At 49.1% G+C, this 27,552-nt stretch overlaps 1 protein-coding gene across 3 annotated transcripts in view; it reads left to right on the forward strand.

The window, feature by feature from the left end:
- Positions 1 to 14,513: 14,513 nt before the first annotated feature.
- Positions 14,514 to 27,552, forward strand: part of Osbpl10 (oxysterol binding protein like 10) — a 224,393-nt gene continuing 211,354 nt past the window's right edge. For 2 of the 3 annotated variants that reach the window (XM_036193290.1, XM_036193292.1), the window contains exon 1: positions 14,515 to 15,393. In XM_036193290.1, the coding sequence (XP_036049183.1) occupies positions 15,107 to 15,393 (287 nt within the window). In that variant the 5' untranslated portion in view covers positions 14,515 to 15,106. Of the gene's footprint in view, positions 15,394 to 27,552 lie in introns of all 3 variants that reach the window. The other variant, XM_036193291.1, reaches the window with a different exon arrangement.

Genomic DNA, 27,552 nt, shown 5'->3' on the forward strand with positions numbered 1-27,552 from the left:
GTTACACATTAACAGATACTTTCTTGGAGGGACAATGGCTTGGAGCCCAGGCTGCCTCCACTGTCTCTGTTCTAGTTACAGGAACAGGTGCCCACTCCAGTCCTTGTTGGGGAATGTGGGGGTAAATATCTTAAAGTCCAGAGCCCACAGCCTGCTCCCAGCCTAGCTGCAGACATGCATTCTGGATCATTGCCATTGCCCAAATGCCCCAAGGGTTACAAGGAGGTGCACTTGGTTGGGCAAGGACTAGCACCAGCCCTGCCAGAGTATGAAAATGTGGAGAGTCTCTCACCTCTGGGGACCATGAGATCAAACCCGACTGCAACCATCCCTGCTACTCAGTGATGCTCGGCCCGAAGGCTTTGAACATTTGGACAAAGTGGAGCTGAGCGCCATACTTTAAAGCAGAGGCAGGTTGTGGAACTCTCTCTATGTGGCACATGCCAGGCCTTAAATCCCATGCCCTCAATAAGCCTGAACCTTTGAAAGAATAATATAAAAATTGTGTTTTATTCATCTCTGTGTGTGCATGTGAGAGGATAATTGGAAATCAGTTCTCTCCTTCCCATGTGGGTTCTGAGGCTCAGACTGAGATGTTTGGCTTGGTAGCAAGTGCCTTCACCTGAACCAGCTTGCAGGCCCAGTGTGACAAAAATCCCAGGGTTGTCATGGCCTGTTAGGTCCCACACATGCTGAGTTTGGCCAAGTTCTTAATCTGTGTGTCCATTCCTTTGACAGAGAAGAAAGAAAAAATCCGTTTGTAGCTTCTCTCTCTCTCTCTCTCTCTCTCTCTCTCTCTCTTTCTCTCTCTCTCTCTCTCCCCCTCCCTCCCCCTTCCTTCCTTCCTTCCTTCCTTCCTTCCTTCCTTCCTTCCTTCCCTCTTTCTTCCTCCTTTTTAAAGCAGGGTCTCATATATCCCAGGCTGACCTTGAACTCCCCATACAGCTGAGGGATAACCTTGAATTCTGCTCTTCTTTTCCTATCCAGGGCTGGAATTGCAGGGATGTTCCACTGTGACTCATCTGGGAATGGAGCCTGGCTTCTTGTGTGCTGGGTAAGCGCTTCCAGGCCAGTACATTCCTGGTCCCTGCATCTTTTCTTTGGATGTCAATTCCAAGCTCTCTCTGATTTCCATATATATATATATATGAGACAGGGTTTCTCTGTGTAGCTTTGCGCCTTTCCTAGAACTCGCTTTGGAGACCAGGCTGGCCTTGAACTCACAAAGATCCGCCTGCCTCTGCCTCCTGAGTTCTGGGATTAAAGGCGTGTGCCACCACCGCCCAGCCTCCACATAAATATTAAACACACTAATTTTGCAAGTGACCGAAAGGCGCACATGCACGCATACACACTCCGTTGGACTCCAGTGAAGAGCTGTTCAGGACTTCTGATTCCCTGTGCGGTCTGCCCCTGCAGCCCTTTCGATCAGAGTCCTTCTAGCCAGCACTGTGTTTCCTTGTGGCAGCTTTGTTTTGGGGTCTCATTGTTCGTTCTTGACACTTGGCATTGCTCAGAGTTCAGCCTGGCTTCCCAAAAGTTCAGTGAAACATCTACCAAAGGCTCCACTCCAGAACAAACAGCTCTGCCAGCCTTCATTCCCACCAGCTGAGTGATAATTAGAAGTTTGTTTTTTAAAATTATTTTATGTGGGGCTGGAGAGATGGCTCAGCAGTTAAGAGTACTGACTGCTCTTCCAAAGGTCCTGAGTTCACTACCCAGCAACCACATGGTGGCTCACAACCATCTGTAATGAGATCTGGTACCCTCTTCTGGCCTGCAGCCATATATGCAGGCAGAACACTGTATACATAATAAATAAATAAAGCTTAAAAAATTATTTTATGTGTATGGCTGTTTTGCCTACATGTATGTCTGTGTACCAAATGTGTATCAGGTGCCTATGAAGGTCAGAAGAGGGCATCAGATTCCTTGAAACTGGAATTGTAGATGGTTGTGAGCCATGATGTGAGTTTTGGGAATCAAATTCAGGTTCTGTGGAAGAGCAGCCAGTGCTCTTAACTACTGAGCCATCTCTAGCACCGGAGGCTGCTTTCCACAAAAGCTCTGACTCCCCGCTTGGCCTTGCGGAGGTCCAATAGGTAACTAAAAGCAGGATGGGCGTCTCTGCCTCCAGTTAGCACCTGTCTGTCTCACTGCCTTAAACGGTGTGTGTGTGTGTGTGTGTGTGTGTGTGTGTGTGTGTGTGAGAGAGACAGAGAGAGAGAGAGAGAGAGAGAGAGAGAGACAGAGACAGAGAGACAGAGACAGAGAGAAAGAGAGAGAGAGGTTGAGATTGATTCTGCTGGGTTCTGCATGTGGATGATGTTAAACATATGAGGAACACTCTTCTGAAGCTGGGGAGCCTCCCCCTTCAAGACTGAAGACACTGAAATAAGAGGAATTGAGGTGTTTCCAAACTTTGCAGGGACAGCATAATCAACAGCTTATCCCTGCTTGCTTCTGCAATGTCCTGTTCCAGATCTGCTGAGGGACTGGATGTCCCCAGTTCCTGTCTAGCTAACTAACCTTGCTCTTCCATCAGGATCTTTCTTAGTGACCTTGCCTCCCTGCTTATCTCGAACACCAGCATCAGCTGATTGTAATCCCCTTCCCTGGCTCCCACAGCATGCTCAGAGCAAGACCTGAGAAGCAACATCCAGCTTCCTCCCTCCCAGGAAAAGCAAAGATTTGTTAGCACCTCCCAGACAATGGGCTCCTCCCCACATCCTTCAGCACTCCAGTTTGTTGATCATGGGGGGTTGTTGGGACCCCCAGAGTCGGGCCTCTGGCATGAGACTGTTGAAACACAGTTCTTCACCTTGACACTGCCCCTCAAGGGAATGTACCCTTCCTTTGTCTGTGCAGAGAAGTGCATGCTGGGAACTCTGCTGGGCAGTGAACACACACTACAAGGCACCCATGCATTCTACTTCTGTCGGAAACTCTGGCACCTTTAATTTTTTTTTCTTTTCCTTCTCCTTCTCCTTATTTGTGTGTGTGTGTGTGTGTGTGTGTGTGTGTGTGTGTGTGTGTGTGTGTGTAGCTTCAGGAATGGCTTCTCTCTTTCCACTGTGGACGCTGGGGATTTCATCATCAGGCTTATACAACAAACACTTTTACCTGCTGAACACCCTCCACCACATACTTTAAAAATAGTCTCAGGCTGACCTTTAACTCAAAGAAATCCCCTGCTTCTGCCTTCCAAATGCTGAGATTTCAGGCATCCACTGCCATACTAGGAGGGTATATCTTAAAACATTTAAAAATATTCATTTATATGTGTGTGTTGTATGTTCACATGTGTGTGTGTGCCCAAGGAGGCAAGACAAGGGCACTGGATCTCCTGGAGCTGGAGTGACGGGTGGTTGTGAGCCATCCAGTGTGGGTGTTGAGAACTGACCTCTGGTCCTTTATAAGAGCAGTATGTACTCATAACCACTGGGCCATCTCTCCAGCCTGTAATAAATTAATTTTTTTTTGAGCTAAGGATCGAACCCAGCGCTCTACCACTGAGCTAAATCCCCAACCCGCTTTTGTTTTGTTTTGTTTTTAGATTTATTTTATTTTTATGTGTGTGAGTGTGTTTTTTCTTGCATGTATGTATGTGTGCTACATGATTGTTTGGTACCCAAAGAGGGTGTTGGATCCCTTGGAGCTGGAGTCATAGGCGCTGTAAGCCACCATGTGGCTGCTGGGAATGGAACCCAGGTTCTCTGCAAGAATAACAAGTACTCATAACCACTGAGCCAAGTCTCCAGCCCTCCCTGTAACTTTTAATTAGGGCACTGTGCAGTCTCTCCCAGCATTCTAGACAGTGTGTTCATCACTAGTACATGCTTCTGTAATGTTGCTTTCCCCAGGTCTGCACTTGCCAAATAGTGAAGGGTCTGCTTGTCTGTGGTTTTCAGAAACGAGCATTTCTCAGGGAATAAGAAAGCAGGGCTCTCACTGGGTCTGGTGGTGCAGGCCTGTAATCCCAGCACTTGGAAGGCAGAGACAGAAGGACCCCGAGTTTGAGGCTAGCCAAGGTTGCATAGCAATAGCATGTCTAAAACAGTTAGTGGGGTGGGAAGCATGAAGGGAGGCGGGGGAGAGCAGTTGGCTTTCTGAGAAGGGTTTTTGGTTGGGTGGTTTTGTAGTGTTGGGTCTGGCAGTCAAGGCCTGATCATGAACCAAGCAAGCATTCCGCCTCAGTCGGCCACCCAGGCCCCTGTGCGATGTTTGGTTTTCATAATATGGAAAAGCTTGCCTGAGCCTCATTCATCAGGCACCTACACTCTTCCCCTCCCACACTGGCCGGCCTGGTAGTTTGAGAATTGTGTGCTTTGAGCCAGATAACCCACAATCACATACTTGTTCCTCAGCATGGGAAAGCTGAGAGAGATCAAGTTGTCCTGAGCAGAAAGTAGCAAAAAAGGAAGTTTCAATTCTTAGTTAAACATAAGTTTCTTCCAACAGATGTTTTCTTTACAGGAACAGTAATGTCTGTCTTCCTTCCTTCCTTCCTTCCTTCCTCCCTCCCTCCCTCCCTTTCTTCCTTCCTTCCTCCCTCCCTTCCTTCCTTCATTTCCTCCCTCCCTCCCTCCTTTCCTTCCTTCCTTCCTTCCTTCCTCCCTCCCTCCCTCCCTCCCTTCCTTCCTTCATTTCCTCCCTCCCTCCCTCCTTTCCTTCCTTCCTTCCTCCCTCCCTCCCTTTCTTCCTTCCTCCCTCCCTTCCTTCCTTCATTTTCTCCCTCCCTCCCTTTCTTCCTTCCTCCCTCCCTTTCTTCCTTCATTTCCTCCCTCCCTCCTTTCCTTCCTTCCTTCCTTCCTTCCTCCCTCCCTCCCTCCCTTTCTTCCTTCCTTCCTTCCTTCCTCCCTCCCTTTCTTCCTTCCTCCCTCCCTCCCTTTCTTCCTTCCTCCCTCCCTTCCTTCCTTCATTTCCTCCCTCCCTCCCTCCTTTCCTTCCTTCCTTCCTTCCTTCTTCCCCCCTCCCTCCCTCCCTCCCTCCCTCCCTTCCTCCCTCCCTGTGTCTGTTTCCTTTTTCTTTTGACATCCTTGAAACATTTCGCTTATTTAGCGCCTGCCGCTCCGCTTAGGAGGGTTTAACATGCTGAGAAGTTGGTAGTCCTTCCAGATAGAACTGCCATTGAGTCATTGAGGGTGGGCGTAGACCGGAGAGGACTGGGAAGTAGGTGTGAGTCGGGTGCATTGTGTGAAATTACCAAATAATCAATAAAAATATTATGTTGGGAAAAAAAGACCCAGAAAATGCTGTGGAAACAGAATCTAGTCAGCAGTGTTTACTGTGAAGCCGCCACAACCGACTCTCCCTCCAGCTCACAGCGTGACCTGCAAAGTCTCCTCTTTATTTCTGATCTTCAGTTTCAGTCCGTGGAACTGTCAAGACTACATTCATCATTTGTTTCCAGTTCTCCCCAAGTCACACAGAAACAATGTGTAGTGGTGTATATCTGTGATCCCATCACTAGAAAGGCTAAGGCAGAGGATTTCCAGGAGTTTGAGGCCATCCTAGGTTACAAAGTGAGTTCTAGACTAGTTTAGGCTATGTATGGAGATCTACCTACCCACCCAAACATATACCTATTTAACCATCCATCCATCCATCATCCACCCATCCACCCATCCACCCACCCACCCACCCACCCACCCATCCACCCACCCACACACCATCCATCCATCCACCCACCCACCCACCCACCATCCATCCACCTACCATCCATCCATCCATCCACCTACCATCCATCCATCCATCCACCTACCATCCATCCATCCATCCATCCACCCACCCACCCATCCACCCATCCACCCACCATCCATCCACCCACCCACCCACCATCCATCCACCCACCCACCTACCATCCATCCATCCATCCATCCACCCACCCACCCATCCACCCATCCACCCACCATCCATCCACCCACCCACCCACCATCCATCCACCCACCCACCTACCATCCATCCATCCATCCATCCACCCACCCACCCATCCACCCATCCACCCACCATCCATCCACCCACCCACCCACCATCCATCCATCCATCCCACCCACCCACCCACCCACCCACCATCCATCCATCCATCCACCCACCCACCCACCCACCCACCATCCATCCACCCACCCACCCACCATCCATCCATCCACCCACCCACCCACCATCCATCCATCTATCCATCCACCCACCATCCACCCACCCACCCACCATCCATCCATCATCCACCATCCATCCATCAACCTCTCCACTCTTCCATCCTTCTATTCACCCCCCAACACCTATCTACCCATTTACCCATCTGTCCTAGTTAGCTTAAGCTGTCAGCTTGACACAGCATAGAGTTATCTGAGGGAGTCTTAGCTGAGGGATTGCCCAAACCAGATAAGCCTGTGGCCACAACTGTGAGGGGTTATCTTAACTGATGATTGACTTGAGAGGGCTGATTCCATTGTGGGTGGCACCATGCATAGGCTGGTGGGCCTGGGCTGTATAAGGAAGCTATTTGAGCATGAGCCTGTGATGGAGCTAGCTATCAGTATTCCTCCATGGGTTCTGCTTTGAGTTTCAGCTTAAGTTCCAGTTCTGACTTCCCTCAATGATGAACTGTGACCTAGTAGTAGAAGTTAAAATAAACCCTTTCTTGTGGGTCGCAAGAATATATCATAGAGATTCAGCTGTGTAGTAAAGCTGTACTTTGACTGGCTAAGAGTCTGTCAAGTGGGAAGCCATTTATCATGGGATATTTGGTGTTAAACAGCCTTAATATTTCAGCTGTCCTCTGCTATGAAATTCTTGCATGCCCAAATCGACAGAGTATTGTCCTTCATTGCAACATCATCCTGGGATGAGGGCCAGCCTAAAAAGCGGGCAGGTCCTCCGTGTGTCCCCCTTCCCCCTTCTCTCTTCCCTCCTTGTGGTCTCTCTGTCTCTGTCTCTCCCCCATCTCTCTCCCTCTCTCTCTGTCTCTTTCTGTCTGTCTGTCTGTCTCTCTGCCCCCCTCTCCCAATAAAGCTCTAGAAAGGTGACCATGGCTCGTGATTCTTCTGCCAGAACGCTCCTCCACCAGCAGCACTGCTTTAACCAACATTTGATGTTTAACCAACACAAATACTCCCAGACCATTTGGCAAATAGTTCAGCTTCCCAGACCTGCTGAACCTCCAGGTAACTAACTCCTCTGCAGAGTCTAGAAGACAAGCAGGCTACAGATGCATAGCTTTGTTTCTTGAGCAAATGAAGCTCAGACCATCCCCTTCCTTCAGGCCTAGTGGCATTCCAGAGCAATTGACTGAGGACAATAGAGTTTTTTACATAACCAGGTGCAGTAAGGACTGGAGCAGAATTCCAGAGGCAGACACAGAACCGGGTGGCCAGAGAGAGAGGAAGACAGAGATTCTGTAGAGGGTAAAGCAGATCTCTTGGAGAGTTTATCAGGGCTAGGGGTAAGGAGCCAGGAAGGACAGATGGAAGACTAAGGAACAGAGGATGAAGATGAGGTCAAAAGCATAGGAGTTTACTAAAACTATGAGGACAAGAAACCTGGGCACAGAGAGGAGTTGAGTGTGAGGACGGAGCTGAAGCTGTGTAGATAGAATTTTGTCATAGAGGAATAAAATTAACAGACAAAAGAGCGTAGTGTATGTAGATTCCTTTCCCTCAGATACCCCACATGTCTTTCCCAGGACTCTGGGAGGAATTTTCTCAGGGCTGGGACTTAGGAAAATTCCATTATCCTTAATCCTTTCCTCTCCCAGGTTGCTTTTGGTCATGGCTTTTATCCCAGCAACAGAAAGAAACTAGAACACCATATATCATCCACTCCTCCATCTATCTGTTCACTATCCACCCACTCATCCACTCACCTACCAATCAATCCACTACTACCCATCCATCCACCCACCCATCCATCCATCCATCCATCCATCCATCCATCCACCCACCCACCCACCCATCCACCCACCCACCCATCCAAACATCCATCCATCCATCCACCCACCCACCCATCCATCCACCCACCCATCCAAACATCCATCCATCCATCCACCCATCCATCCATCCATCCACCCACCCATCCAAACATCCACCCACCCATCCACCCATCCCTTTTTGCTCTCTGACATGGAAAACCGATTTTCTAACATGAGGGTACACAGGGTATCTGACCTCATTTTTTTTTTTTTCTACTTAAAACAATTTATGGTTGTGGTTGTTAAGAGTTCTAGGGATGGAGTATTGACCTGGTGCATGTCAGGCCATCACTCTGCTGCTGCGCTCCAACCCCAGCTCTAGTCTGAGTTTTGACGAAAACATGGGGTCCTTGTCACCAAGGCTACAATGCAAACACAATTCAGTTCATCATCCCAGACCTCTCCAAAGCTCCTCTTTGTGTCAGGCTCTTGCTCCACCCACACCTATGGCAATCACTGACCTACTGTCTCTAGTTCTGCCTTTGCCAGAGCATCACATGCATGAATCATAGCACACAAGTCTGAGTCTGACTTTTGTCTCTAGCATAATGCACTTGACATTTTTCTTGCATTTGTAACATAATGCATCACCTGTGATGTTAGGGTTATCAGCAGTTTTCTATTTTATTGTTACCACAGTATGAAGGTTTCTCTGTTTGCTTTTCCTTCATTTCCCCTCGGAAAGCTTTCCAGGTATTTATATGTTTAAAAATACGACTCTTTATTGATTTAGTGTCTGTGTGCACACACACACACACACATACCAGTGTGCATGTGGAGGTCAGAGGACAGTTAGCAGGAGTCAGTTCTCCTCTACTACATGGGTCCTGAGGATGGCACGCAGGGGGTCAGCCTTGGACAAAAGTGCCTTTACCTGCTGAGCTGTCTTGTGGCCACTACCCATGCCCCCCTTTAAAGACAGGGTTTCATTATGTATCCTTAGATGGCCTGGAACTCACTACATGTTAGATCAGGCTGGCTTTGAACCCACAGAAATCCACCTGCCTTGGCCTCCCTGAGTGTTGGGATTAAAGGTGTGCTCTGCCAAGCCCAGAGGTTGGTTGGTTTGTTTGAGACAGGGTTTCGTGTAATCCAGGCTTTAATTTCTGATCCTCTGCCTTTTAGTAGTCATTTTATTATTCTGTCTCTCTCTCTCTCCCTCCCTCCCTCCCTCCCTCCCTCCCTCCCTCCCTCTCTCCCTCTTTCCTCCCCTCCCTCCCATGTGTCTCAGACTGACTTGGAACTTTCTATGTAGCTGAGAATGACCTTGAACTTCATATCCTCCTGCTTAAGTGCCAGGACCACAGGTGTGCACCACCATGCCCCATTTTATGCGGTGGCTGGGATGGAACCAGGCAAGCACTTTACAATTTGAACCACATCCTCAATCCTGTAGTAATATTTTATAGCAACAATAAACTCAGTCATGAAACAAATGGAAGACAGAAACTCCATGAAACTGCATTTGCACTTCTGTCAAAGATCAATGCTGAGTTAGAGAGGCGGCTTGGTGGTAAAGAACACTTGCTGTGCAACCGTGAGGACTTGAGGTCAGACCCAAGAGCCCTTGGAACCAGCTGGGTATGGTTTCAAACATACCTTTAATCTCAGGAGTATCTGTGGGGTCATCTGGCTGCCAGCCTAGCTGGAAAATGCAAGCTCCAGCTTCGGGGTGAGACCCTGCCTCAAAGGAGTAAGGAGGAAAGATGAGGGCACTCAGCACCCTCCTCTGGCCTCCGCGTGCATGCTGAGGCATATGCAGCCATGTACACACTCCACCCACATACACAGAATTGTAAAAGGAGATCCTAAAAACAATAGATCAATGGCTAAGCTAGGTTTAGTGGTATAAGCCTGTAATTCCAGTTTATGGAGGGGTTGAAGTAGGAGAGAGAGAGTTCAAGACCTGCCTGGGTAACTTAGGGAGACCCTGTCTCAACATAAAAATAACAAGGGTTGAGATGCATCTCAATGAAAAACACTTGCGTAACATGTGTGAGGCTCTGGTTCTACACCTAGTGCCAGAGACCAATTGGCTTACAGCAGCTGGATTCATTAGATAAAGTTGAGAGAGGGAGGAGAAGGACACGGACACACACACACACACACACACACACACACACACACACTACTGTCTTTTTTAAAAAAAAATCACTTGGCTTTGGACATGTCTGTCCTATCATATTAATTAGAGGTGGGTCCCTAAATTCACCTGTAATACTTAATCTTGATTTTGGAAATAACTGAATTTGAAATCACCTAGGAGATACACTTCTGGAGGGGAGAAGACTCATCCATAATGTGGGCAGCACACTCTCAAGAGCTGGGGTCCCAGGATATCTAGAAATGGATGAAGGGGATGGCTGGAATTCTTTTTGCTTGGCATCTTGTTCCCTGAGATGTGAGGAAGCAGCCTCACACTGGAGCCTGCTGCTGTTCCTTCCTAACCATGATGGAATGTGTCACCTCGAACTGTGAGCCAGAATAAATACCTCCTTCCTTAAGCTTCTTACTGATATTTGGTGGTAGCAAAGGGAAACATATTTAGGGTAGGAATTAAGCTTCACATCTCTCCTGTGTATGTGTGTGTATGTGGGGTGGTGGTCTGGGCATGCTGGGCAAGTGCTCTGCCACTAAACTACATTCCCAGCCAAACTTCTCTTTTGAGGAGAGGAGCATTGCAGAATGTATTGGCGTATCTTTGAAATCAGCCCAGGCTACACTCTGCCCACAAATTATTGGTGTCCCTCCTGTGTGCACACCACTCTCTTCTCACTCCTCGACTCCTTCCAGGGTCTCCTACAGCCCTGTCAGCAGCCTAAGGTCTGCAGCCCTGTTAGCAGCAGCCTGGGGTCTCCTGTCAGCTAAGTCAGGTCTAGATGGGGAGAGGCCCCTTCAGTGCATCTGTGACAGTCCTGTGCCTCCCTTTCCCGAAAATCAGTCCTTGCTGACACCTTCCCTTTGAAGCAGCAGGGCACTGCTGCCCATATTCCTGTCAGAGACTGAGAAACAGGCACAATGAATCAGTGGTCCACAGCACTTAAGTCCTGGGATTCCTCCGTGAGCTCTCTGGCTGGGGTGAGTCTCCTGGCTTCACCTTCTCCGGTGTTTCATTTTACCTTTCTCTGCTCTCCTCCCTTCCAGAGGCTGTGTGTTTGTTTGATTTCCTAACTCACCTGTTGTGGAATGTTAACTGTGTCCATTGTTTCTGCTGCCTTTGTTAACCATGTAAAGATGTGCTGCATCTGTTTCACCTTGCCTGCCTACGGCACCTGATTGGTCTACTAAAAAGATAAACAGTCAATAGCTCGGCAAGAGAGGGACAGGCGGGGCTGCAGGCAGAGAGAACAAGGAGGTGAAATCTAGGAAGGAGAGAGGAGAAGAGAATGAGGGAGAAAGAGAAGGACCTGCCTGGGGCCAGAAGCCTGGCAGCTGCCAGCCAGACACAAGAAGCAGGAACGTAGGGCAGACAGAAGGAAGAAAGGTAAAAAGCCCCTAGGTAAAATGTAGACAAAGAAAGCCATTAAGATAAGAGCTAAGATAAGGCTGAGCATCAAAACTAATAAGTCTCCGCGTCATGATTTGGGAACTGGTTGGTAGCTCAAAAGAAAAGGCCTGTTACATGCACCCCACTTTTTTCTCTTTGTGGGAAAAGGTCCCACATATTAGTGTAGAACACAGGTTCCTCCTGCCTCACTCTCCTGAGCCTGGGCCACCCCAGAAGTTCACAGTTCACAGTTTTGTTTTTTTGTTTTTGTTTTTGTTTTTTTTTGTTTTTTTTTGTTTTACTGAGACAGGTTTCCTGAATTTTAGGCTGGCCTTGAACTTGCTGTGGAGCTGAGGATGATCTTAAACTTCTGATCCTTCCTCCTCCACCTTCTGAGTCCTGGCATTGCAGGTGTGTTCCACCTGGCCCAGACTGAAGAATCTTTAAGGAGCCGAATGTTCATTGGAGGCCAGACTGTCCACACCTTAGGGTTCTCTCTCCCCCACCCCGCCTCCAAGCTGCAGATAAAGCCACAGCTCAGGTCCAGTGGAGTGCCAGGCCTGCCAGAACACTCAGCTTGGAGTTAGAAGACCCTGGTTCTGCATGCTTCTCTGAGTTCCTGATTCATCAGGAAAAGCCAGTTAGGCACTCAAGCAATAAACAACCACTGTCTTGTGTAGCCTGTGGCTGGGCAGTAGAGGCCTAAGTACCTCCCTGCTTCCCTCCAAGCGCTGATGGGAGAACAGATTCCTTGCTGAGCGAAACTCCAACCGGAAATGGATTTCCAGGTGCTCAGCGGCACGGTCTATAGTCTCATTAAGTGTAGAAAATGAAACCGGACTCTTCATGGAGCCATGTCACAAAGGGTGTCAACAGTGGTCAAGAACTGAGGGTCAGAGCCTGGCATGCTGGTGGACCCTCTAACCCCAGCACCCAGGAGGTGGAGGTAGGCCTAGTTCTGGGAGATCCAGATCAGCCTAGTCTATATAGTGAGTTCCAGGACAGCCAGGGCTGTGTAGTGAGAACCTGACTCAACATCAAATAAAAACAAAACAAAAATTACTGAGGCTCAGGGGATCAGGAAATAGCTCAGTCAGGAAAGTGCTTGCTGGGCAACCCTGAAAATTTGTTCAAGTCTTAGAACCTGTGTAAAACATCAGACAAGGTGGCGCACACTAGCTGAATTGGTGAGCTCCAGACTGAGTCTCAAGAAACAACTGTTCCTGAGGAATGACACCTGATATAGACCTCAGGCACTCACACTTACATACGCGCACGCGCAACACACACACACACACACACACACACACACACACACACACACACACACACGGTGAGGGGGCACATATGAGAACAGGCTAGGGGCTTGTGAGATAGCTAAGCAGGTAAGACATCTGCTGCTAGGTCTGCTGGCCTGAGTTCAATCCCTGGTAGATGGCCCAGCAGGTAAAGTGCTTGCTGCCAAGCCGGAGGACCTGCTTTGGGTCACCTTAACCCTCTAGTGGAAGGAGAGAGCTGTGACTCCTGCAAGTTGTCCTTAATCTTTATGAACATGTTGTAGCACTTGGGTGCCCCTCCCATTTTAACTTTTTCTCTTAACTTTTATAATTTTTTAAGAGGCTGGAGGATGGCTCAGCATTTAAGAGCACCTGCTGCTCTTCCAGAGGACTGTTTTCAGTTCCCAGCACCCACATGGTGGCTCACAACCATCTACAACTCCAGTTTCAGGGGATCCTGTACCCTTTTCTGACTTCTTTGGGCAGCAGGCATGCACACGGCACACATACAGATGCAGGCCAAACCAGGAATGTACATAAAATACATTTAGTAAGTCTAAAATCATTTCAGTTTTTTTAAAGGAACTTGATCAAGGTCATAGAAGACTGAGTTAGGCCAGATGGTGCACACCTGTGATCCCAGCACTTGGGAGGTGGAATCAGGAGGATGTGGAATTCCAGCCAACCCTGACTATAGTGACTTGAGGTCGGCCTGGAATACACACAGTCATCCCTCAACAAGCAATCGAGCAAACACACACCAAGCCAACACCCCCTCCCCGTGCCCTCTGGCTTCGGGGGTGGTTCTTGATTTCTTCTTGGAAGGCCATTTTACTTTTTCATAATATGTAGACATCTGAAGCTCTGATTTTCTTGACAGAAATCACTTCTCACGTCTCTGAAGCTTCTGCATGGGCAGCTCTACAGCTGAACGCTCCTTGAATTTTTCTGGACAGCTGTGAAGCTGTAAAGACCCGGGGAACTGAGCCTGTGAGAGTTAACTCTACCCAGCAATTACAAAAATCTGTTTGTCTGTCTGTCTGTCTGTCATCCATTACTGTCAATAAATGTCATCTATCTACTATCCATCTATCATTTATCTATCATCCACTCATCTAACATTTATCATCCATCCATTAATCTACTATCCATCTGTCTGTCTGTCTGTCTGTCTATCTATCCATCCATAGTGTGTGTGTGTGTGTGTGTGTGTGTGTGTGTAAAGGAGTGGTCCCAGCTCCTCAAAGCTAGCTAATTTTAGAAACAACCAGATTGTACTGAATATTTATATCCACAAAGATAACTAGTGGGCTGGAGAGAGCCCACTATCTATCTGCCTTTGCTAAAGAGCAACACAGATTGAGACGTGCCAAGTGTGTGGGTGGGCGAAAGAAGTTTTGGCTCATAGTGGAAGCTGGTGTGTTTGCCTTCTCACTTGCTCTCTGGTTCGGGCCCCTCTTGCTCTCAGGCGTGTGGTCTGGGGCGAAGGGAGTCTCCACTCGTTTGTCGTCTGTGCCCATCACCCCCGGGATCAGTATGAAATGAGTGTGTGAGTTCCCGTGAGCGCTCACTGGAAGGCACCTCGTCCCAGCACTAACTAGTGCTCACCACATCCTAACTCTGACTCGTGGAAACGCCCGCAGCTGACAGTCGCTCACCTGGGAGAGTCACCTGCTGTCCCTTCCTTTCTGCTTCCAAACTCACGGGAGAGCCCCGAGGGCCTCGCTGCCCTCTTTCTAGGCTCCCCCAGTGAGGCTAATTTTCAGGTGACTGTGTACGTGCCTGGCCCAGGCTCCTGTGCGCCGACACACGGAGAGGGAGCGTGCTGGTGTCAGGGACCGGGCGGGTCCATATCCGGGTGGACCGGGTGGGTAGGGCTGTTCCTCCCGAGGTCCCGAGGTGGATTGGGGTTGGAGGGAAGGACCTGCGGAGATTCCTCGTCACCCTTAGGATCCGAGTAGGGGCAATAGAAAGAAGGCTAGGGTGCAGGGCATCGATCTAGGGCGTGCCCACCCTTTCTGCCCGGCCAACCGGAGGAGCATCCCCAGCCCAGGCCCCGAGCGGTCGCGAGGGACGAGGAGCTGGAGGAGGAGGGACCTGGAGCCCCGAACTTGCCCGGGAAGTGGCGGGAGGGCGGGGCCGGGCCCTGGTCGAGGCTGGAGGAGGGGCGGCCGCAGCTGCATCCAGCCCGGCTGGCTTCCTTCCCAGCCCTCTTTCCCTCCTCCTCCTCTTCCTCCTGTATGAGTCAGGCATTTCCCGGGGAATCGGAGCAGCCACGCGCGGCCCGGGAGCCCGGAGCTGCAGCGGCGGCGGCTGCAGCTGAGGCGGCGGCGGCGGCGGTGGGGCTGCCACCCGCGCCCCGGGCGCGCAGCGACCATGGAGAGGGCGACCCAGAGCGCAGACGGCGGCGGCGGCGGGGGCAGCAACAGCAGCAGCCGTAGCAGCAGCCGCGCTACCTCGGCGGGCTCCTCGCCCTCCTGCTCCCTGGCTGGCCGAGGGGTGGCCAGCCGATCGGCCGCCGCGGGACTGGGCGGCGGGGGCAGCCGCAGCAGTCCCGGCTCGGTGGCCGCTAGCCCGTCCGGAGGAGGCGGCCGCAGGAGGGAGCCGGCGCTCGAGGGCGTGCTCAGCAAATACACCAACCTCCTCCAGGGCTGGCAAAACAGGTAACCAGCGCGTCGCCCGCGCCCCCGCGCGGTCCCCGCTTCCCGGGTGTGGATGGTGGCGCCACCCGCTGCCGGGGACTGCCTGGGCACCTCGCCCTTCCTGCACCCCAGCGGGCACCGCGGCCGGGGGAGGAAGGCAGGAGCCCTGGTTTTCCTCGGGTGCTGGAAGCTTGAGGAATCTGGAGTGGCGACAGGAGCGCCCGGGTGGTTCCGGTGTCCCTACCTGCCAGAGGCTTCTCTCACCCTAGAAGAAAGGACTGAGGGGGACCGGCCGAGAGGGAATGCTAGGTACCCCGTGCAAAAAGCGTTCAGCACGCATGGTCTAGCACAGTTCTCCCCACCCCATAGTTCGTGTTAAAGTATGATGTTTAAAATTCAACGAACAGCACCGCCACCAACAAAGAGCCTGTCGTTTGTCATCTTTGGAGTCCCACCCCCTCCCGTGGGCATACCCCTTCCCCAGTGGGTGGCTTAAGCGTGCAGTCTGTTATCATTATTTCCCGTTCAGGTGCATGCGAAGTTTCTTGCTTCCCTCTCAAAGTTGGCAAGCCTTGAATTGGGCGTGGTGGCAGACGCGAGTAATGCCTGCGCTTCAGAGGCTGAGGCCAGTGGACTTGAGTTTGAGGCCAGCCTGGGCTACATAGTGAATTCCAGGCTAGTCTGAGCCACATCGGGAGACCTTGCTTCAAGAAAGAAGTTGACAAGTCTAGTGATGGATAGACTTCTGGAAGGATCGGGCTGTTAGAGAATGGGTTTCTAAGCGTACTTGGGGTGATGACAGTGTATGGACTTCCGTTGTATGGAAGGACTTTAAGGATCAGACTGATCGCCCCCCCCCCCCTGTGTGTCTTTGTTTGGAGAAAAAAAGTCAAAGATGAACTGCCCATCTAAAGACACTGTACTCCCTAGGTCTTCATAGATTTGGTACCCTTAAAGGTTTGTGCCTGTGAGATTTGAATCCCACACTGGAGTCTGGCTTGTCTCTCCTGGTGGCTAGCTCTTCCCACAGGCTGCTTGGAAGTGTTCTGATGGCTTCCAGATGAAACATGGGCTGTCACAGACTGTCAACTCTGCTTGTGGGAAGAGAACCTTGGATGTAATGGAAACCAAGTAGTTCTAGATAAAGAACTCTGCACTCTGTAGCTCAGCAAGGGTTTCCTTGGAGATCTGTTACTATGTTAGTGGAGTTGCTTTTAACTTTTGAATCTTTTTCCCCCCTCGAAATAGCTTTGGCGACTGCTCTTAACCTCCCCCCCACCCGTTTTTAAAAGCTGAAAACAGAGAGGTAGGCGGGGAGAGATAGGAGATGACTAAATGTTGATTTCAGCTCTTGAAAGTTGTATCTCCAAATGGCAGTTTAAGGTGCCTTGCTAGTGACACTTTGAAAGCACGTTGGGCAATCACTTCTAACTGCTTCTTCAAGAGCTTCTGGGGCCAGTGGAGCATCTGCCCTAGATAACAGTTGTTTTCTTTGCCTGGCCATAGTATTTTACCTGCAACGGGTATTAAAGGATTTTGCTCTTTGTAGTGGATTTAGGAGGATTTGGAGTTATGTCCTTTTACCAGCTTTTAAACCTGCTCTGGTGTTTTGATTGGAGTCAGAGTTTGAGAAAAAGCAAAGTGAATACTAACAATCACAAACTTAACCTAGGTAGAGTCATGTTGCCATGTGCACCCTACTGAGCATTTGCAAGTGAGGTCTTTACTTATTATTGCCTTACAGTCCTCTGCAAACAAATGCTCTTATTCGCCGCCCCCCCCCCCAACATTTTCTCTAATGGGTGATGGCTGTGTCCCGGCTTCTGTCCTGGCTTGGGATCTCCCTGAGCCATGGCCCAAGGTCCATTAATGGTCAGGAGGTGATTTATGCTGAGCCTGCTCCTTTCTTGGGAGTCTTGTAAAGGGAGAGCTGTATCCATGAGGAGGAAGAGAGAAGAGGGCCAAACAGACACCGTAAAGCGACGGAGACCTTGTTCAGCTATTTCCTTTCGTCACAGCTGTCCACTGAGTGTCTACTGTGTGCCTGGTCCTGCTGTGGCGGCACCACCCAGGAGACAAATCCCAGGGGATCTTTCATCAAGTGGTTGGGAAACACCCGAGGATTGGCAGGAGCTCACTTATAGTACATTCCCTTTTCTTTAAAAAAGCAGAATCTGGGGTTATTAAAAGATATTTTTAAAGTTATTTATTTATTTATTATTTGTGTGTGTATGTGTGCTTGTGTGTGTAAAGTGCACATGTGGAGGTCAGAAGACCACTTGCAGGTTATCTCCTCCCCATGTGGGTCCCAGAGACTGAACGGAAGTCATCAGCCTTGACAGCAGGTGCCTTTACCCTCTGAGCCACTGTGCCAATTCAAAAGATTTTCCCCCCAGACAAAGGTTTTTTTTTTGGTGTGTGTGTAGCACTGGCTGTCCTGGAACTCCCTCTGTAGACTAGGATGCCCTGGAACTCACAGAGATCCACCTGCCTCTGCCTCCTTGAGAGCTGGGGTTAAAGGCGTGCGCCACCACTGCCCAGTTCAAAAGATATTTAAATCCAGGTTTTAAGCATGAGTGTCAAAAGAGAGAGGCACTTGGGAAGAGAATGAGAGCAGAGATGGGTATGGGAGTCTCTGGGAGACTGTCTATTTTTGGTGGTTCTTGTTTTTGAGATAGGGTCTCATGTAGCCCAGGCTAGCCTCGAGTTCAGTCAGCATAATCAAGGCAGGATGGAAACATGTGTGATGGGTTTCTCCGTTGAGCACCTACTTTGTATTAACCATGCCCTGCAAGGTCTGGATCTGTGTTCTCCCACTTTTTTCCCCCCAGGGCTGAGGACTGAACCCAGGGCCTTGTGCTTGCTAGGCAAGCGCTCTACCACTGAGCTAAATCCCCAACCTCTTCTCCCACTTTTTTGTTTGTTTGTTTTTGTGGTTGTTTTGTTTTTGAGACATGTAGCCCAGGCCAGCCTCAAACAATAGTATCTGAGAATGATCTTGAACTTCTGATCCTCCTTGCCTCTACCTCCCAAGTGCTGTGACTGCAGACATACAGGGCCTGGAGATGGTGATGGAGATGGAGCCCAGGGCTTTCTGTATGCCAGGCAAGCATTCTACAACCCGGGCTGCATGCCCAGCCCCCACTTTTAATATTTGTTATAAAAGTGTGTGTTTGAAGAAGTTCACACCAAAATGATTTCTGTGGTTTTCCTGGGTTAGTGGCATTGTGAATGATTCTCATTGTCTTCTCTATTGAGTGTTGCTAAGGGTGTAAGTTTTGCGCTCAGCATTCATTAGATCTGTGCTGTAAGCACCTAGTTTACTTTCTGTGAATGAGTGGAAGTGTCCAGAGCTGGCCATTGGCTCTTGAGTGGCAGGTGATAGGCCCTCCCTTATGCCTGGCATCCTTGAGTGGAGGACTGTCAGCTGAGCATTCTTGGGCAGCTGACTGGCCTGTTCTTGAGGCAGCCAGGGAACTACATTATAGTCACTTTGAAAACATTCCAAAGGCTTTAGGGACCACCTCAATGCACCCCCCACCCCCTTGGTGTGAGTGAGCACTCCAGACAATCTGCTCTGGTCCTGGAAGACTTCAACTTACAAAACAAGTTAAAAATTTTTCCTCCCTCCCTCCCTCCCTCCCTCCCTCCCTCTCTCCCTCTCTCCCTCTCTCCCTCCCCTCCCTCCCTTCCCTCCTCCCTCTCTCCCTCCCTCCCTCCCTCCGTCCCTCCCTCCCTTTGTTTCTTTCTTGTGTGTGTGTGGGCATACATGGTCCATGGCACATGTGTGGAGGTCAGAGGACAACTTGAAGTCAGTTTTCTCCTTCCGCCATGTAGGTCTTCTGGATCCAACTCAGGTCGTCAGGCTTGGGGCAAGGATCTTTCCCTGATGAGCAATCTCACCAACTCTGGACTTCACTTAGGTCAGTTCTCAGTGAACATTACTTGACTCCGACTACCTTGTGGCTGATTTCATCCCGACCAGTGGAGAGAGCACTTCCTTTGCTGTGGCTCAGCAGAAAGTTGATGATTGGTGCAATTTGAGGCCCGCCATGGGCTTAAGGCCTGTGATTGGTGGAATTGGAAGCTGGGCTATGACTGTTGCACACTACAATGCTTCCTGTGAATCCCACACTCCCTTTTCTGGTGTTCTCATGTTTTTTTCCACCATCCAGGAGACCTTACCCATGCTGCAGCAGGAGTCCGGAGTGCCTGTCCTCACCTGCTTGTGGTCTTTGTGTGTAGGATGTGCTAAGTGGAGAACACAAAGAGATGTAGCAGAGAGGGACCTGTTCATGAGGGGCCTAGGAACAGAGCTGAGTGGAAGCAGAGGAGATGGGGTGACTGAGGACTGTGGACATGCAGAGAAGGAGACAGACTGCATGCCTTGGTCACTGGAAAGAGCACCAGCTAGCTGCCTGGCTGTAAGAGCTGGGGGAGCTGACACTCAGGGCTTGAAAGCCATCAATACTGGCCATTGCTTGGTGCTACCCGCATTACCTGCTGCCTGCTGAGTGCAGAGCTGCAGAGGATGAAGAGATGGAAGGCTGGACCTGAGCATCCAGAGTTCTAAGTCTTTGCTCGTTAGTGTGTGGAGCCGTAAGCCTTACCTGTCAAGGTCCAGCACTGAGTGGCTGTTAGTCCAGCCTCAGGCTCTCTTGGGCTTCTTGGGACCTTAGAATCATAGATATAGAATCACAGCAGCTGAGGAAGCTGCTCTTTAATTTGTGATCTGTCTGCACACACCCAAAGAGCCCAACCCTGCCACCCGGTTGGGATATTGCCATTATGTGTGTGAGGTGCATGTGTGTTTTTGGATAGGTTGCCATCTGTTGGTTTCACTGCTGATATGTGTTCGGTTGTATATATACAATATATATGGATATACCAAATGGATATATGACTTGTGTGTTATGGGTTGATTAGAGAGAACATCCCAGTTTTTGACCCATTTGGGTGGTATGAATATTCTAGTGCATGAACATATTATTTCTTTTCTTTAAAAAATTTAAATTGCATCTATCTATCTATCTATCTATCTATCTATCTATCCATCTACCTACCTACCTATCTATATTTACCCATCTGTGTATGTATGCACGAATGCCATGGCTTTGTGTGGAGGTCCAAGGACAACTTGCAGGACTTGATTCTTTTCCTTCATCATTTCAAGTTTATGAGGCTTGGTGGCAAATGCCATACCCACTGAACCATCTTACCACCTTCCTAACTTCCACTCCTCAGGCCCTCTCGTGGGGGGACAGGAGCTCACGGATCTCAGGCTGGTCACAAACTGGCTATGCCCTTCAAGTTCTGATCCTGTGTATCTACCGTTCAAGTGCTGGGATTACAGGCACTCACCATCAATGTCTGATTTACTTGGTGCTGGGGAGCAAACCCAGAGCTTCATGCATCAGGCAAGCAGTGCTCCCTGAAAGGGAATTTCCCCACCTTGCTTCTGGCTTCAGGGGGCTGCCACTTTCCTTGGCTTGTCACTGCATCTAACAGTGTTTGGCAATCTTTCCGTCACTTTCTTCTGTGGTATGTCAGACCTGCCACTGTCTCCCCAGAACTTGTGTGACTACATTGAGGACTCACACAGATAGTTAGGACCATCTTCCCATCTCAAGATCCTTCATGATCTCTGCTGTGTGCCAGCATCCCTGCCACAGAAGGCAAAATGGAGAGATTCCAGGGATTAGGATGTGGGCATCTTGGGGGTAGAGATGATGTTCAGCCTCTTTCAGGGCTACAGTTTCTAAAGTAGCTTAAAAAAACAACAACAACAACAACTCTGTGTTCGTGTGCCATGTGTGTGTGTGTTTACTGTGCTGTGTGTGTGGGTTAGAAAACAGCCTTAGGTGTGGGTCCTTGCCTTCCATCTTGTTTGAGACAGCATCTCTTGTTTGCTGCTGCGTACTCCAGGCTAGGTGGCTGGCACATTTCCAGGAATCCTGTCTTGCCTCGCATCTTCTTGTAGGAGTGCTAGGGCTGTAGATGTGTGAGCATCCACAGGCTTCTATGTGGCTTCTGGAGATTCGAACTCAGAGCCTTAGGGCTGCATGTTAAACCCTTTATATACCGAGCCATCTCCTCAGTCCCTGTTTCCGCTTGTGAGGACAAAGGGGACTTTGGTGATATGAGGTCACAGTGGGCGGCTGGCTGTAGCTCTGCTGCTGGTTCCTCCCAGTCTGTTTATGGACAGCTGTCTGAAGACTCCGGGAAGACACAGTGATCTAGGCCTCTGTGCCCTGAGCGAAGGGTTGAAATGATCGTGCTGGAATCTCCGAGGCTTTTTGCAGTCCTTCCTGGCTCCTGCTGATGTGATTTGGGGCTGAGCCAAGACAGAATTGAAGAGAAAACAGTCCAGAATTTGATTTTTGACAACCCAGACTGGGTTGAATATGGTCACAGCTTCAAAAGAAAGTGCTTTATTTGTGTCTCATACCATGATATCAATAACAGCGATAAAATTAGGAAACATTATATGTGGTTTTCTGTTGTAACTCCATTATTTGAAGGTCAGATAAGTCCTTTGGGCCATGAGTAACTTTCTTTTCTGGCCTTGCAGTTTTAAGGGGACTATTTATGTTGTTGTGCGGTTTGGTCCTTTTCTATAAATATATTGATGAAAATATAAAATGGTGTGGGCTCGTGATGTAACTCATTTGGCAGAGCATCTTCCATGGATGCCCTGAGTTTATCCTCAGCACCACACGTGTGGAGACATGGTGGTGTTCACCTGTTGTCCCAGTCCTTTGGAAGTGGAGGCAGGAGGATCAAAATTTAAGGTTGTTTTCAGTTAGTTTGAGACCAGCCTAGACTACATGAATATAAAATGTAAAAGGAGAGGCGGGAAGAGAGACAGGGCTGGGGTATGACTCACTGAGCAGAGCGAGCATAAAAATGACCTACGTTCAAGACCCCAGCACCCAGGTAAAGCCCTGGAAGGTGAGAGGATCCAATCCAGCTGGGCTGGTGAGAAGCTCCAGGTGGATTGAGACTCTGTCTGAAAACATAAAGGTGGAGGGGCCAATGAGGAAGTGAGGAGATGGTTTACTTTGATGAAGGCCCTTGTTATACAAGGATGGTGATACCATAGACTCCACAGAAAGGTGGAAGGAGGGAACTGACCCTGAAAGTTGTCCCCTGACCTGCAGATGTGTGGCATCCCCAATAATAATGATAAGAACAACAATAACAACATATTAAAATATGGAAGATGATAGAAGATGACACTGGACCTTGACTTCTGGCACACACACACAGGCAAGCACACATGCACACACATGCACACGTGCAGTCACTTTACATACACCAAGTTGAAAAGCAACTGTCTTAGTTAGGGTTTCTATTGCTGTGAAGAGACACCATGACCACAGCAACTCTTACAAAGGAAAATATTTAATTGTGTGGTTTACAGTTTTAGAGGTTTAGTCTATGATCATCAGTGTGGGACATGGCAGTGTGCAGGCAGACATGGTGCTGGAGAGGGAGCTAAGAGTTCCACATCTTGACCCGAAGGCAACAGGAAGTCTGAGTGTCACACTGAGCCAAGCTTGAGCAAAGGAGACCCCAGAGCCCACACCTGCAGTGATATACTTCCTCTAACAAGGCCACACCTACTCCAACAAAGCCACACCTTCTAATAATGCCACTCCCTGTGAGCTTGTGGGGGCCAATTACATTCAAACCACCACAGTGAGTTATGTTAGTCTTGGCTTTTCATTATGGAGGTGTTCTAAGTTGAAAGATCTGTAGGGAGCCTTTTGGAAAATATGGGTGGGACCAGGGATCCTGCTGGCCTGCACTTGTAAATGAAGGGATATCAATGACTTCCAACTTGTCTCTCTGTTGTCATCATTCTGTCAAGGTGTTGGCCTGATATTAGCAAGCTTTGAACCCCCAACCCCCCCCCCCCCCGACAGTCTGGGCAGAATCAAGGAAACCTTCAAAGTGTAGTATAAGTTGGTGACATAGCCCTCAGACCTCCTCTTTGCAGGTAATGTGACTTGGCAGGATGTTTACACCCCAAATATTTATTGAGCACCTTTTGTGTGTGTGCCAAGTGCCACATGAGCAGTAGGAGGTATAGTTTAGGCTAGGCCTTGCCTTAGGGAGCTGACAGTCCTTAATAAGAGAGGCCATTTGTTTGTAAGGAGCCTGAGAGGAAAGAATATAGGCAGTATGGCCTCCATGGCAACTAACTGTGCAACCTCTATCATTGTAAGCAAGTGGTGAGACTGTGTTCTAATAAAACTTTATTTAGCAAACAGATGGTGAGTCACATATAGCTTCCAGGATGCAGCTTGGACCCCTTATCCCTTATGCAAGTTGTCGACACAGCTGAGTGGAGTGGCTCTGAACTGCGTGTGTGACCTTTAGCTTTCCTGTGAGTCTGTCTCCTTTACGTATTTCTTCAAAATGTGCACTATTACTGTGTAATAATGGCTTGTGCCATGGTGCATGTGCAGAGGTCAGAAAGTATCTTTATTGGCTGGGTTTTCTTCTTCCAACTTTATGTGGGTTCAGGGGCTTTCACTCAGAGAGCCAGGCTTTCACATCCTTTTCAGATCCTTTATCTGCTGAGCCATCTTGCTGATGCACCTCTCTCCCTCTCTCCCTCTCTCCCTCTCTCTCTCTCTCTCTCTCTCTCTCTCCCTCTCCCCCTCTCTCCCTCTCTCCCTCTCCCTCTCTCCCTCTCTTCTCTCTCTTTCTTTCCAGGATGGCCTCAAACTTGCTATGTAGCTGAGTGTGACCTTGAATTTTTATCCATCACCTCCCAAGTTAGTAGTAGTAAAAGTAACTCATTTATTTATTTATTTGTTTGTTTGTTCATTCGTTTGTTCATCCATTCATTCATTTGTTTCATTCATTTACTTTTTGAGATGGTGTTGCTATGTAGCTCAGTTTTTATCTATCTATCTATCTATCATCTATTATCTTTCTTTATATTTATTTATTTGAGATGGTGTCTGACTATGTAGCTCAGGCTCGGAACTCACCATGTAGACCAGGATGGACTCAAGTTTGCTAAGATTGCCTGGCTTCTGTTCTCAATCTGTGAAATGGGGACAGTACAGTGTCTGTTGTAGGGATATTGGGATCTGAATTAGTTACTTCCTCTGTTGCTTTGACAACATGCCTGACTAAAGCAAATTAAGCATGGAAGGGTTTATTTGAGCTTGTAGTTCAAGGGATGCAGTCTATCATGCCATGGGTGGCATGCTGGCAGGGTTGAGAGGATATGGGTGGCATTGCATCTGTGGGTCAGGAAGCTGAGAGTGAACAGGAAGTGAGCTGGGCTATCAAACCTCAAGTCCCAACACCCAGTGACATGCTTCCTTCAGTGAGGCTCCACCTCCTAAAGGCTCCACAACCTTCCCAAACAGTGCCACCAGCTGGGGAGCAAGTGTGCAAGCTCACAAGTCTGTGGGGACTGTGGTGATTAACTTTGGCAACTCGGCAGGCTCTGGACTCACCAGGGAGGGAGTCTCAGTCGAGAATTGTCTAGGTTAGGTTAGTGGATGGGTGTACCAGTGATGGATTTTTTTCATGGGGTTCATTGAGGTGGGAAGACCACCCTGATTGTGAGCAGCACCATTTCATGGGCTAGGCCCTGGACTGAATAAAGTGGGGAGAGTGAGCCAAGCATCATCATCCAGTGCTCTGGGCTTCTCTTCTTGGGATGCTGTGTGACCAGCCATCTGAGCTCCTGTGGCTGTGGCCCCCTGCTGTGATGTTGTAACCTCCCTTCTCCTTTCAGTCACTTTTTCCAGGGGATGGCATCACAGCAATGGGGGAGGTAGATGAGACAGGGGTGTTTGAGGTTCAAACCTCAGCAGGCTCCATGGGAAAGCCGTGAATAGAGGAATCAGGGAGATGTGACGCAGCTGGGGAGAGCAGCAGCCTGGCCTCGGGGTGGAGGGGCAGAAGCATATAAGGAGGACTTGAGAGTCAGAGGAGCCCTTGCTGAAGACGGCCCAGAGGAGGGCTCTCCTGGGAGGGAGCTTAGTGAGGACATTGGCTTGGAGGAGGGAAGGAAGGCAGGACTTTAGTAAGGCCTGGAATGTAGGGTGTGCATGGACTGAGGCTAGAGAGGAGACTGTAGACAGGTTTGAAAAGCTGTTGTTTCCTGGGGGCACTCCTAAGTCTCCAGACCACAGGTGTGAAATGCTTGCATTGGTACAGGTAGACACTAGCCTTGGAACAATTCATAAATATACTGCCCAATTTTGTCCTTCAAACAAATGGGGGTGTGCAGCCCAGACCAACCCATCTCCCTCTTCTATAGCTGCAGAACCCCATTAAGCATTCTTACACTTGTGTGTATGTGTGTGGGCACACATGCCATAGTGCTCCTGAGGAGGTCAGAGGACAACTCATGGATGCCAGTTCTCTCCTTCCACACTGTAGGTCCCAGGAATCAAACTCAGGTCTTCAGGTTTGGTGGCAAGTGCCTTTTCATCCTATGAGCCGTCCTTTTGGCTGTAACCCTTGTATTCTGGCCATCAGCAGGGTGTTTACATGGCAATTCCTGGATCTTTTTCTGTCCCTCCTACTTTTTCATTTCCTGTTAGAATGAAGAACTAGCAAGCAGACACAATGGGGGGATCCTGGTGGCCATGCTGAAGCTTGAGATAACCTGGATGAAGGCCAGAAGAGACGTGGCCTCCAAGGACTTTGTGTTTCGCTTCTTTTGTAAGCCCCTATTCAGAGTCAGTGCTAACTCCTCCGCCTTGAAGATGTAGGTAGCATCCCATGTTACAGATAAAGAACCTGAGAAAGTGGTACACATGTCCAGTTGATGATGTGAAGTCTGGATTTGTCCAACTCCAAAGTGTGCCTTCTTATCTTTTGATTTTAAACATTCGTTAATTTTTATTTTATGCACATGAGTGTTTGCCTGCATGTATGTATGTGCAGCATGCATGTGCAGTGCCTGAGGAGGCCAGAAGAGGGCGTTTGATCCCAAGAACTGGAGTTACAGACAGTTGTAGGCTGCGTGTGGGTGCTGGAACTGTATCTAGGTCCTCTGTAAGAGCAGGCAGTGCTCTGAGCCATTTCTCTGACTCCCTGGAATGTGTTTTCTTCCCTCTGCTCTTGGATGAACTCTTGGAGGTCATCCTCTCATTTTCTAGATATGATCCCAGGTTCTGCCTCAGGCTAGACCAGCTGTAGCTCATTCCTTTCAGGATAACCCTATTCTCTTCTACCCCCTCCCAGCCTGTGCCTGTCCTCTTCCCAGGTGTGTTCTTCAGGAAGAAGCAAGCTGTGAGTTTTAACTAGGTATTTTGATCTTAGGGTCCTCTCTGTGAGTGGGTGGTTGGAAACTCTACAGTGTAGGTATTATAGCTTTGTAGCTTCTCCTTAGGTGACCTTACCAGTTCTTGCTCATGCTGGGCTGGTCCTCTGTAACTTTGTATGCCTGCCTGGTACTTTCGGTCCTTTTTAGGTTGAGGGGGGCATTTGGCCTGCAAGAACTGATAGGTAGAATAAAAAAAATTATTTTTACTTTTTATGTGTATGAGTATTTTGCTTGTATGTATGTGTGTATGTATGTATGTATGTATGTATGTATGTATGTATGTATGTATGTGTACTGTGTGCATACCTGGGCCTACAGAGCTTAGAAGAAGGTGTCTGATCTTCGGGAAGGGTGGTTGTGAGCCACCAGATGGTTGCTGGGAATGGAACTGGTCCTGCAAGAGCAGTTGGCGTTTTAACTGCTAAACCATCCCTCCACCCCAACCCCCTTTTTTTGAGGCATAAACCTCACTTTGTAGACCGGGTCATAGTTAGTTTTTGTCACTCTGACATAAACAGACATTCCAGGGAAGAGGAACTCTCAACTGAGGAGCTGCCTCCATTAGACTGGCCTGGGACATTTTCTTGATGGCTGATTGATGTGGGAGGCCCCAGCACACAGTGGGTGGGACCACCTCTGGGCAGGGTTCTTTTTTTTTTTTTTTTTTTTCTTTAAGATTTATTTATTATTGATTATGTATACAGATGAGGGCGCCAGATCTCATTATAGATGGTTGTGAGCCACCGTGTAGTTGCTGGGACTTGAACTCAGGACCTCTGGAAGAGCAGTCAGTGCTCTTAACCTCTGAGCCATCTCTCCAGCCCCTGGGCAGGGTTCTATAAGAAAGCAAGCTGTGCAAGCCACAGGGAGCA

Source organism: Onychomys torridus, chromosome 7 (assembly GCF_903995425.1).
Source record: "Onychomys torridus chromosome 7, mOncTor1.1, whole genome shotgun sequence".
NCBI lineage: Eukaryota > Metazoa > Chordata > Mammalia > Rodentia > Cricetidae > Onychomys > Onychomys torridus.